Below are 13,087 nucleotides of genomic sequence, written 5' to 3'. Positions count from 1 at the left end.
GCAGATTAGGAAATAGACAACTAGATGTGTCTTAGATAAATCATTATAATTTCATCATCTTCTTCTTATAAACTTTATCAAGAAAGATCTATACACGCAGATTTCCAAGTTCTTATTAAACTGTGTTATTTATTCTCCTTGTGATTCAGACCTATATTAACTGCCTGACACTTTTAATATGCAAGAACTAAAATACTCCTTTTGGTCTACAATAACCAGTAGGGATAATGATATATTTTTTTATGAACATTCTTAAGTCATAACATTTCATCTCAAATCCCTCTAATTTTTGTATTGATAAAGGGTAAAAATGTCAAAATTTTAATTATTCGATGGAAAATTACCTGCACCAAAGAAAAGGATTCAGTGATGTATAAATATTATTTTACCTTACAAATCTAATGAGAATAACTAGAGATAGGACAAAGAGAAAACTAAATTGATCGATAATTGTAAATTGAGCTCCTCTCTAGACCGCCCAATCTTATCCGAACCTTATCAGGTATAATGTCTGAGTAAATTACGAATTGCAGCAGTACCTGCAGATGATCAGCTTCCTAGTTGAGTGCACCTTCTTCCAACCTGATGGAATCTTTGGGTGTGAGCAAATTAAGGCACTCTTCCCTCTTTTAAGATCACCTGGCATTGCAACTAACACGAAGTTCTATACAAAGGATAAGCCTTCCCTCTTCTTCTCTCACATGATATGCAATTGTCCTGAGAATTTTTTTGCATTTTGTTTACCACTTAAAATCATTGTTTTAATTAGTATGGGAGAAATATATGAGCTCTTTGCTAATTAGTTAATTTAAAAACTCAAGCTGCTTATGAATAGATGATAGATGATAGATAATAAATAATAAGATGTAAAGCTAAAAGCTCACCAAACCTAGCTATCTTACAGAAAAGAAGTTGTCCATGAGAGCCAAATCAATCCTTTTAACTTCCACTGCAAGAATCTTATCTTCGTTTCTGGAATATAATATTCATGCTGGCCACCTTTCCCTTTCAAAATATTGGATGGCTTGCCATATTGAATTTATTTCTGTTGGATCTTGGTGCTAGCTGACACTTAAAATATTCTGGGTATATATACCTGCCCCTAGTGATCTTGAAGCTACTACTTATCTAAGGATAGAGACATTAACAAGGTAATACATATATATCTTCTGAAAAATAAACTTCACAATATTATATATCTTTTGGAGTTTTCTTTTGCAGGTAAAATTTCCAAAATACTACTTTTATTTTTTAAACATGGATACTTCCTCATCAATTAAATGATAGCAAAATAGAAATACTTGTTCTTGTTTAAATATATTTTTAAAAAAAAAAAACTTGTACATACTCATAATAATGATATTAATGTTTCCAAATCAAACAATATGCCACTACCCTTAACATCACAATCAAACTACACAAACATCCAATTCTTAAAAAGAACAAACAAACTGAGATCCATCACACACCTCTCATCCACTCCTAGTGGTAGTAACATCAGCATCAGCTTTAGCATTAGTATCAGTGTTAGCATTAGCATCATCATCTTCTTTACCTTTTAGGGCTTCCTCCAGCCTCTCCCCAATGGCCTTCACCCCTGCATGAAGATAACCCACCAACCCCTCCTCACTCCAGCCGACCACTGGCTCACACTCGAACCCCCACTCCAGCCTACACCCACCTCCCTCCTCTCCCACCACCTCAAACGTAGCCAGGTACCTCCCAAACCCTAAGTTGTTCTCATTCACAGAGTAGCTAAACCGCCGGCCTGCCGCGTCGAACGCCACCAGCTCCTCCCTCGCCCAGCTCACCGCCTCCCCGCTGTCGCCCGCGGTATTTGACACGTAGCGGACGCAGCCCGGTTGGCCCTCCGTGCCGGCTACCCTCTCGCATATCGCGACGCCGGGGAGGTAGAGGTGGATGTCGCAGAATTTGGAGAGCAGGGACCAGGCTGCGTCTGGGTTGGCGGTGGGGAGGCTGGAGGAGGCCTTGCCTTGCCATTTTTGTTGCTTGGTTTCCTCCATGGTGGATGAGATGGACAGGGGCGACAGGGTCGGCTATTATTAATATGGTGGTGTAGCTTTTTTTTAATTTTATTATTTTTTTATTATTATTTTTAAAGAAAGGAGAGGAGAAGGGAGGAAGTCTATATACATGAGAACATGGGAATATTTATAATGGAGTTATGGAGGAAGTCTTTTGATACATTCTCTCTCTCTCTCTCTCTCTCTCTCTCTCTCTCTCTCTCTCTCTCTCTATATATATATATATATATATAAAAGCTAGTAAATTTATTGATGGGCTTGCCCAAATACCAAAAGGACTGCAGATAGTTGAATTCTCCTATAAATTTCAAATTAAAATAGGATTAATCACACCTAAACCTTCAAAATGTCGTCCTTTTGTAATATTTCTCACTCGCCATAGTACTAGCATTATTTGTAAACCAAATCACGTGGATTACAAGTGGGTTGCACGTGGGCTGTAGCTTAATTATGTTTAATTTCCTTAATTTAGAGAGGAAAGGCATAAAGGACAAAAGAAAGAAACAAAAGTTACACGACCCATTAAGTCTCTCTTTATGGACACGTATCACGTATTCAATAGTTCCTGTTTACATATATATATATATATATATATATATATACTATCTTAATCTCAAAAGAATTAATAACTTATTTCTCTTTGTTGATAACCGAGATCTCAAAAGTCGTGCAACAAGACATATGTAGGGCTGTTCATGCACTATGGCGAAGGGAAGACTCAAACATGTGATCAACACAACGACACAAATGTAATAGGATTGTTGAAGTGCAACTATTGACGTGAAAAGATCTAGTCAACTACTTTTGGCCGAGTTTGAAATAAATCCCTTGAAAATATTAAAACATGTTACATAAAAACTTACAAGGCATAGGCAATATATAGGTCCATGTATTATATATTGAATACAATCGCAAACCTCGTAATGTATAAAACTAATGAGCAAAGATATAAGATCTATTTTTTTAGTGGAATTAAAGTTTGGTACAGGTTGACCCATACTTTTAATTTGTGTGCATTATTAAATTTATAATAATGTATTAATCTTATGCAACTGACTGCTTTGATGCATCCGCTCAAATTATATATGACTCTCTTGTATTTTTTTATTGACACACTAACTATATTAATGACACATATGGACCATATAAGTCAGCTTATATCAAATTCACGATCATCTTAGTAGTCCTTGAAAAATAAGTACAACATTTAATAATTTAACTGTAGTCCTTGTTTTAATTAGCACCATGACCATCACTTTTATTATCACCATCTCCTTAATAACTACCAACATCCCACCATAATTATCTTCACTATCACCACCATAACAACCACCGTTATAAACCTACCACCACCATTTTTGCTACTACCACCTTGGCCATCACCGAGCACCACTACCATCACTCCATAGTATTGTAGCCACTAACACCACCCACTAATGCTACATCATCTTCACCCAAGCTCTATCACCACCACTCTAACATTCACACTAGAAATTAAATAAGCGATATTGCACATTAGAAATGAAATTTTAAACCTAACATTCTACCAAAATTTATTTCTAGCATAATATCAAGTGATGAACACTTATAAAAAAAAATTATGCTTATATTTTGGACATATGATACATACATGTTGAATAAGTAATACACATTAGAAATAAATTTTAATAGAGATTATTATTCTATCATATAAGACGATCCACGCTAAGAAAAAATTAATGTACATATTTTAAATTACTAATACACACAAAGGTATAAAATCAAATCAATGCATATTTATGAAAAGTTAATGCACATATTTTAAACTAACGATATAAATAAATTTAATTAAAACATATTATAAATAAAATTTTAATAAAGACTAATCTTGTGTATCATTTATTTAATTTATAGATTATTAGTTTAAAAAGATGTGCATCAATTTTTGCATCTCAATTTGTTATTATGTTAGATATAAGATTTAATAGAATGTTGGCCTCTATTAAAATTTTACCTTTAGTATGTACACTTATTTAATTTACATTTTTTCGAATTGTGTGTATTAATTTTTTGTAAGTGTCTATTTATTTGATTGTGTTAAGGTTGAAGGTGAGCAAAGCTGTGTTACTAACAAGCATGGATAACATTCTAATTATGTGTTGGTGACTAATTAACCATGTTGGTGGTGGGTGGTGGGTGGTGGGTGGTGGAATGATAGTGGCCGTGGGCTAGTGGTGATAGTGGTGCTAGCAAGGTGGTGATGATGGTGGTGAAGTGATAACAGTAGTGAAATTGATAAATAGTGGTGATTGGGATAGGGGTAAAGGTGGTGATTGGATGTTGGATCACATTTTAAGGACATTAAACTTAGTGGATTAGCTCTATTTATCTAATCTGCTCATACGATTTAGTGAGTCTTACTAAGTTAAAATTTATTTCATTGGCAAAATCTAGCTCTGCATAGTTTCAAGAAATTTTAGAAGATATACATCTAACATTCAAATATTATATAACCAATTGAATAAGATCAGCGACATTATGATTTAGAATTTTCGTATTCAAAGTTTCCACAAATTTGGACTCTATTTATGACAAAACAAAAAACTAATCCTAGAATGATAAAAAAAAACTAATTTAACTAAGTTATTTAGTTTGTTTATGGTTAGCCTCTATATATACGTGGAGTGTAGCTCTAATTTTATAAAGCAATAAATTAAGGAAGAATTATTTGGCTCAAGCCTTATAGTTCCTTACCTTCTTTGATCTCAACTTAGCCCCAACCTCAACTTCTCCCTCTCCCTCTCGTCAATCATTGCTGCCTCTTCTGTCGGATTAATCTCTTTCCTTTCTAGGTTGCCATTCTTGGCCGCTGCACCCTTCATTTTGCCACACCACTCTTGTCTCGAAGGGTTAGCTTCCTCTCCATTTTCTTTTCCTCTCAGTTATCTTCTAATTCGCATTACTGCACAAAACAATCTTAACCTTCAACCATTATTGATCAATATCTCAATATCTAATAGTTTAAACCCTGAGATCTTAGATTTGTTGAAAATCTATTTTTAAGAACGACAACATATCCAAATTTGAGAAAAAAAAATCAAATAGATAGATTTAACAAAATTGCCATTGAAATTTTCATTATTAAATATGTTTAAAAACTGTTACGAATTTAATCAAATCAGTTGGTATCATGATTAGGGGTGAAGGTGGTGATGTCAATGGTGATGCTTGGTTAGGATGGTGGCGGTAGTCTTTGTGTGGTGATGACGATGATGATAATAACTCGTGACTAGGGGTAATGGTTGATGACGGTGATAGTAGTGGTGCTTGGGTGGTGGTCGCAGCGACAGTTGTGGAGAGTTAATGGTGAAAATGGTGTTGATGTTAGTACTAATAATGCTTAGGTGACAGTGGTAGTGAAAATGGTGGCATGGTGGTGAGTTGTTGTGGTGGTGGATGAAGTTAGATAAGGTGGTGGTAGTGGTATATACTAGTAAAAATTAATGACAGTGGTGACGGTGAAGGTTATGGTAGTGATACGATGTGATGATAATAGCGAGTGTTGTTGATGAAGATAGTGGTAGCGGTAGTGATAGGGTAGTAGGTATAGTGGAGGTAGTGGTAGGGGTGAAGATAGTAATTTTGGTGGTAACGGTGGGAGATAAATTAGAGAAATAAAGAGCTAGAGAGCTAGAAAAAGGACAAAAGAAAGGAAAATGTGATACTTTTAAATTTTCTAACTAGTGATTTTTTGCATCCATTGACCCTAGCTCTAGGGTTTGGTTCCTTCCTCCTATCTAAAAAGGGTTTCTCTTCACTATTGTCGGTAATCTCCTTCTCCTCTCCTTCCCTTCCCTCATCCTACTTGACCATCATTTCTTCGAGCTTGAAACTCTTATCATGCTCTCCCTCCTCACATTTTTTTTATTGTCTTCCTCACCACTGAATCCCTCTCTGTTACCACCTTCATCATCGGATCTGCTGTTGGTTGCGCCGCCATTTACCTCAGCGCTATCAATTTTGTTGTTGGCTCGCCCCTACCATTATCATAGTGGTAGTCAAAGTCATCTATTGTTTTGGTTGCCTTTTTTTTCCTTATGTTTAGTGTTGATTTCTTGGTGGTGAGCTTTGGTGATGGTCTGAATTCGCTGGCGTGGTTGTACTTTGCTATATTTATTCTCCCTTAATTTTTCATACTATATATATTTCATTGTTTTGTTGTAATTGTTTGCCAAGTTGTTGTACTTGTTCAAGCTCTAGCTCTAGCTCCTCTTCTTCTGGCTTATATTCTTCTAATCGAACAAACGAAATCTGTCTTCAAGCTTTCCCTCAAAAAATATAAAATCTGACTTAAAATTGTCAATTCAATTTTTTGTGACATAATAATCATCCTTGGGAAAAGGACTGCATTAATATTGCAAAGAAGAAGAAGAAGAAGAAGAAGAGATCTAAAGCCCAAAGGGCCCAAGAGATAGTATGGTCTGGCCCAAGTTCTCTGTCAAGGGACTGATCTTTGTACAACTACAATTCGACAGGCAGAAATCAATTAGGACTCTATAGGTATACGTATACTTATAATCACACCAAATCGCGTGTACAAGGCCTCCTATAATTCCAGTAGACATGCTTCACCTTCTTAGAAAAGTTAATTGTGTTGCCGATTTGATTGGGAATTGGAATAAAACCTTAGGATATTGTTGTACTTGGTTGAGTCTTTTTCGTTAATCTTTTACTGATTTTAGTCCCAAACCCTAATATAGTCTTTTATAATAGTAGAAGTTAATAAATTTCTCCATTCTTCTAAAATAAAAATAAAAAGGGTGGAGGTCTTTAATAATTTATGAGGTCTATTTTATTTTAAAATAATTCAAAATAAGTATATAAAAAATACAATAGTTTAAAAAATCTAAGTAAAATTATTCTTTATCTCGTTTATGCACATAGTATTAAACCTAAAGAATTCCTTTTGTGATAATATATCAATGAAAGAATAATCTTTTGGGGCTAATCATAATTATACAAGACCTATCATCTTTGATTTCTTTGTGTATCACGCTATTTTCTATATATTTTATCTTATCTTTTTTTTAATAAATGAGTTTGTAAGCTAATCATAGCTTAGATAAATAAATTATATTTTTTTAATATATAAGTTAGACAACTATCTTAATTACCTTAAAAAATAAGTCACAATATACTATAATTTCTGGTGCAAACTTCTATAAATATCTAACCACAGGGATCAAAGCTCATAACTTCTGTCATTAGGATCAACCGCTATAACTAACCATTCCTTAATCCTTATCACGTTTCATAATAAGTAATCATCCAATTTCTCACTCACAAAAAGAAAAAGAGAAAAGTAATTAGTGAAAAATAAAAAAGGCTAACACGTCGTTCACCGGCCACGCCCTTAATTGCTTCTCAGACATTGGTACTCTCGGCTAGAAAAATTCCATATCCTCTTGTCGGCTGTCATCGCCTTGTCGTTTGTCGGCGGTCTCCAAAGCCTCGAGCCCAAACCTCGCTCTTCCCACTCGCTCTCCCCACCCGCGCTTCCCCCCAACCTCGTTCGTGCGAAACCCTAGCTCCCGATCTCTTCTCCCCGCAACTATCCAGGAAAGACAATCTCCTCAATCGGCGATCTCCGCCGTCGATCCTCCTTCTCCGCCGTCGAATCATTCCTGCCTCTCGCAACCTATGGTTCCTGAGATTGAGAAACCTAGGGCTTCCGGCGGGACGATGGGATTCCTGCGGTGAAGGATGCCGGAGCTCCGGAGCGGAGCGCGCAGGGGCCGGGCAAACCCGAATCCGATAGCAACGGAGGAGAGAGTGACGAAGAGGAGGAGGAGGGCGGCAAGGAGCAAGCAAACGTGTGATGAGATCGTTGTGACGAAGTCGGCTGAGAGGAACGAGGAGATCGGATTGCTTGAGGGAGGAGGAGAGATCGGGGAGGAGAAGAAGGACGAGGAGGAAGGAGTCGGGGAGAGGAAGATGGATGAGTTCGACAGCGGCGCGAGGAGCGCGGATAAGATCGCTGGTGCGGAGGACGAGGGCAGTATCGCTCCCCTCCCGGAAAAGGTTGGTCGTTAGTGTTTTGTCCTATTGTCGTACAATTTGGTCTAAAAATCGAACCCTTTAATCAGGCATTATCTCACTTAACCAAATGCACTTATCATTCGATTCGCTTATCTGCTTCAATAAAAATATTAAAGGTCGGTTTTTTTTTATTTTAAAAATCGATGGTTCATTCTGCGTTTATTGCTTATCCATCACAGAACAAAAATTAGACTGCAATTCTAGCTTCTGTTCTGGGTTTTTGGTAAGAGTTCCAAATTTTGTTTGAAGGTCATAAAGAAGACTAGCAGATCAATTGAAAGGAAAATGATCAAAGCACTTTGGAGATTAGCCTACACTATTGGATTTAATTCCAGAAGTACATATATATGGTAGTTGTAACAGGTTTTGTTCTTCTACTATTCAAATACTAGTGTTTCTATTAGGTTGATGATGTATGGGACTGTTGATACCATCTACTGGGAGACTTTTTCTAGGGTGAGGCACCAACTTAAAAACTTCCTTCAAGTCAGTTTTTCAGTCCCTTCTTTTGTGTCTTCTTCCCCTAATTATCGTCTAGGTTATTGTTTCACCATAGCTGCACTTACATGCACTCTCTCTTCACTTAAGTAACAATTACATTGAGCCTTCTACTGCAGTGAGCCTAGTGGCATGCTTGGTTCAACTTGTGCATATCCTGTGTCACGCTCTGGAAAGAGTTGGATCGGATTATACAACCTGAAGTGTTTCACGCTGGGTTCCACTCTAGTACCTTACTTGAATGGAACAATTGGGCAGCGTTAACCTATATAATTTAAGATGGCAACTAGATCACTTAAAGATATTATCCCTTCTTACATTGATGTGAATGCTAACACTGTTGTTGTCACCAAGTGCAGCATAATGTAGCAAGTAGAATAGGAGAAAATAGAAAATAGATTGATGTACGTGCCTATAGTAGGAGATAATATCACGATGATGTAATCTTCGGTTCTGCTCTCTCTGATTTTCTTTCAATGTGGTTGTTCTTTAGCTTGTTATTTAGATGGAATAGAATCTCAGATGTGAATTGTGTTTGATAGTTGAAAATCTTCAATATTTGTCCTTATGATATTCCCATATTTGTTCAAAGGTGATGTTCTGCAATGCTCATTTTGCAGTTTGCTTATGCACCTTTGTTTCTTTGTCATAGGTCCACGTTGGTAATTCTCCAACGTATAGACTTGAGAGGAAGCTCGGAAAGGGAGGATTTGGACAAGTATATGTTGGCCGTCGTATTTCTGCTGCCAATGCAAGTGATCGGACTATTGGAGCGAGTGCTCTAGAGGTGTTATTCTTTGTGTTTCTCTTTTATTATTTCGTCCTTTAACTGAAACTCATATCTTTGTGCCTGTGTTCATTTTTCTGTTTATCCAGGTTGCCTTGAAATTTGAACACTGTAGCAGCAAAGGATGTAATCACGGCCCTCCTTATGAATGGCAGGTTTACAAGTGGGTACTATTTAAATTTATCCATCTGTTTTTTTCCTTTGTATATTTGGTTATTGTGAGTTGCTTGTCTTTAAATTTCTTTATGCGGTCACCATCGACAGTGTTCTTTTTTATAAATAGAGAGTTTAGCTTGAAGATGCATTTTGCCTATCTGACTATGGCCTCCATCTTGTAGCACTCTTGGTGGCGTTCATGGTGTACCTAGGGTCCATTACAAAGGACGCCAAGGTGACTATTATGTCATGGTAATGGAGCAGATTCTATTGAGTTTTGTTGGCTTTAATGATATGTTATAGTAGGCTATTACATTGTTCATTTCATTTGGATTACCATTTTAGTTGCTCCATGTAGTAGTTTATGATAATCAATATTGCAGGTTATGGATATGTTGGGCCCGAGTCTATGGGATGTCTGGAATAATAATTCTCACACGTGAGTGTTCCAATTTTAGCTGGTCATTTCACTTTGTTTTACAAGTTTCTTTATAAATATACTGATCTATGTTGTCTTTCTAAGCCTTGCAGTATGTCCATTGAAATGGTGGCATGTATTGCTATTGAAGCCATCTCCATTATAGAGAAGATACACTCTAAGGGGTAGGAATATTCTTTATCACCTAATTATATTGACACATTCTTGAGGGTCTTTGTTTTTCTTGCTTCATATAGAAAAATTATGCCCTGATGGTGTTAATACGTAATTGCAATTCACTGTATATGATAGATATGTGCATGGTGATGTAAAGCCTGAGAATTTCTTGCTTGGTCCTCCTGGCACTCCAGAAGAGAAGAATCTTTTCCTAGTTGACCTTGGATTAGGTAATTTAGTAGTTTTATCCGACATTTTGTTCTGTCAGATATATTTGACATGCATTTTACCTTTTCTCTTAGTTATATGTCAACTAACACTTTTTACTTTGTTTTTTTTTTCTAAACTTTTACACCATCAGCCACTAAATGGAGGGACACTGCTACAGGGCAGCATGTTGAGTATGACCAGAGACCAGATGTTTTCAGGTTAAATATCAGAGTCATGTTGATCAAATAGTGGTGTTTTTTTTATTGTATGAAGTTGTTTTTTCCTTATAAGTAGTTCGTAGACGGTGGACCATTGTATCAAGTTGTGGTTTATGGTTCTTTACCCTTGTTTTCCTTTGTCTATGGCTCTATGCCCTTATTGCTTGATCTTCCGACCACAATATCTCAGGGGAACTGTACGTTATGCAAGTGTGCATGCTCATCTGGGAAGGACTGGGAGCAGGAGAGATGATTTAGAATCCCTTGCATACACACTCATTTTTCTTCTTCGTGGCCGCCTACCTTGGCAAGGGTACCAGGTCAGTATATTTGAAACCATAGTTTATATTGGGATCTCATCTGTTTATTTTTTTCTTATGACTTTTTTTTTCCTTTTTGTGCTTGAAGGGTGAGAATAAAGGTTTCCTTGTCTGCAAGAAAAAGATGGCAACCTCCCCAGAGTCTCTCTGCTGCTTTTGTCCACAACCCTTCCGGCACTTTGTTGAGTATGTGGTGAACTTAAAGTTTGATGAAGAACCTAATTATGCAAAATGCATCTCTCTTTTTGATGGCATAGTAGGTACCAATCCAGATGTTAGGCCGATTAACACAGATGGTGCCCAGAAGGTGTGTTAAGTGTTGTTTCTACCATTATTCTACATTTTTCCTTTCTCCTTTACTAGCTTATGATCTGATTTTGTGTTCCGATGCTATATAGCTTGTATATCAGGTTGGCCAAAAGCGAGGCCGGTTAATGATGGAAGAAGAGGATGAAGAGCAGCCAAAAAAGAAGGTCCGGATGGGGATGCCTGCAACCCAATGGATTAGTGTTTATAATGCTAAGCGGCCTATGAAGCAAAGGTGCATAATAGTATGCTTTATTGACATAAAACGAATGCAGAACATTGTCTCACTTGTCTCATTGGTGTTTCAGGTACCACTATAATGTTGCAGATGCTAGGCTGTCTCAACATATTGAGAAAGGAAATGAAGATGGTCTGTTTATAAGCTCAGTTGCTTCATCATCAAATTTGTGGGCCCTGATTATGGATGCCGGCACTGCTTATACTGCTCAAGTTTATGAACTCTCTCCATATTTTCTTCACAAGGTAAATACTTGATCTGTCTTTTTCATTCTTTTTTGTGTTGGTCTCAGTAATATGGTTCTGAACTTCTATGAATGCATCTACAACATTCACGTACTTACGCTTTTTCATGTCTTGTACTTGGATGGTTGCTTAAAGGAATGGATAATGGAGCAGTGGGAGAAAAACTATTATATCAGTGCACTAGCAGGGACGAACAATGGCAGTTCCTTGGTGGTGATGTCAAAAGGTAATTTCAATATTGCACTACTGTGCATTGGAGATGTTAGAATTTTGTGCATGTTTGCTAAGTACTGATGTACTCTTCTCAGGCACACCATATGCACAACAATCGTATAAAGTTAGCGACTCATTCCCCTTCAAGTGGATAAACAAAAAATGGAAGGAGGGCTTCTATGTCACTTCCATGGCCACTGCAGGAAGCAGATGGGCTGTTGTGATGTCCAGGAATGCTGGCTTTTCAGATCAGGTCTGTTTTATTTCCTTACATGTTGTACGATAGTTGGTAACACATTTTCTACTTCAGATTGCATTTACTTAATATTTTTTTATTTTTGTTATTTTTTGTTTACCAGGTCGTGGAGCTTGATTTCTTATATCCCAGTGAAGGCATTCATCGGAGGTGGGATAATGGTTTCCGTATTACTGCAACTGCTGCAACATGCGATCAGGCAGCCTTTGTTTTGAGTGTACCTAGAAGAAAACCTACAGATGAGACACAAGAAACACTTAGAACTTCTGCTTTTCCCAGTCAACATGTAAAGGTGTGTTCATGATTATTCCTCCTTTCCCTTGCTTGAAATTTTGGTTGATCAAGCTGTTACATGAACCAATCTATCTGTTTGCAGGAAAAATGGGCGAAGAATCTCTATATTGCATCTGTTTGCTATGGCAGAACAGTTTCATGAGGTGTAAACTTTCATATGAATGGTGGAAAAAATGCCCACTGATGCAGCCAGAGATCCCGTTTCCTTTATGGGTATGTGTAGTATTAAATTTGGGCAGGGAATTTTGATCTGCGATGTTTTGTTAGCAGTCTCCTTTCTCTCATTTATCAAACAACTAACAGATCGCGTAACATCATTGTCAATTAGGAGATCTTAGCTATCAACTGATGTATTAGGCATCTCTAATTATTTTTAGGCTTGTAAAGTAATTAATTGTTCACTTATTAATTAGAGATGCATGGGTTTGGAGCTTGATCTCCTAAGCAGTTGCTGCCAATTAGATATCATGTGCACTTTACAGAAGCACTCATTAGCTTCTGTTATTTGCTTTTTGTCAGAATCCTGCCATGTCTTAATTTTTTTTTATATTATCATCAGGAAGTCACATAATTTGATAAAGATGCTGCCTTTGTGATGATAGAATCATCCATATTATTCCTATCTTTT

At 36.9% G+C, this 13,087-nt stretch overlaps 2 protein-coding genes across 2 annotated transcripts; one reads left to right on the top strand and one right to left on the bottom strand.

The window, feature by feature from the left end:
• Positions 1–1,345: 1,345 nt before the first annotated feature.
• On the bottom strand, positions 1,346–2,205 carry LOC140778671 (lachrymatory-factor synthase-like). Its single transcript, XM_073123495.1, has one exon. The coding sequence runs from the start codon at positions 2,022–2,024 to the stop codon at positions 1,473–1,475; it is 552 nt and encodes a 183-aa protein (XP_072979596.1). The 5' UTR covers positions 2,025–2,205; the 3' UTR covers positions 1,346–1,472.
• Positions 2,206–7,441: 5,236 nt separating this feature from the next.
• Positions 7,442–12,917, top strand: LOC140777458 (casein kinase 1-like protein HD16). Its single transcript, XM_073121593.1, has 16 exons — positions 7,442–8,105; positions 9,274–9,408; positions 9,498–9,571; positions 9,747–9,816; positions 9,948–10,003; positions 10,096–10,167; positions 10,295–10,389; positions 10,521–10,587; positions 10,778–10,907; positions 10,996–11,214; positions 11,306–11,448; positions 11,522–11,696; positions 11,832–11,922; positions 12,005–12,162; positions 12,269–12,457; positions 12,542–12,917. Exons 1-16 carry the CDS (start codon positions 7,788–7,790, stop codon positions 12,599–12,601), a joined length of 2,052 nt encoding a protein of 683 aa, XP_072977694.1. The 5' UTR covers positions 7,442–7,787; the 3' UTR covers positions 12,602–12,917.
• Positions 12,918–13,087: the final 170 nt, after the last annotated feature.

The sequence above is a fragment of the Typha angustifolia genome, chromosome 15 (assembly GCF_048772165.1).
Source record: "Typha angustifolia cultivar Huaian chromosome 15, ASM4877216v1, whole genome shotgun sequence".
In the NCBI taxonomy this organism is placed as follows: Eukaryota; Viridiplantae; Streptophyta; class Magnoliopsida; order Poales; family Typhaceae; genus Typha; species Typha angustifolia.
Note: the sequence above shows the minus strand (reverse complement) of the source record. Positions and strands in the feature narration are given on the sequence as shown.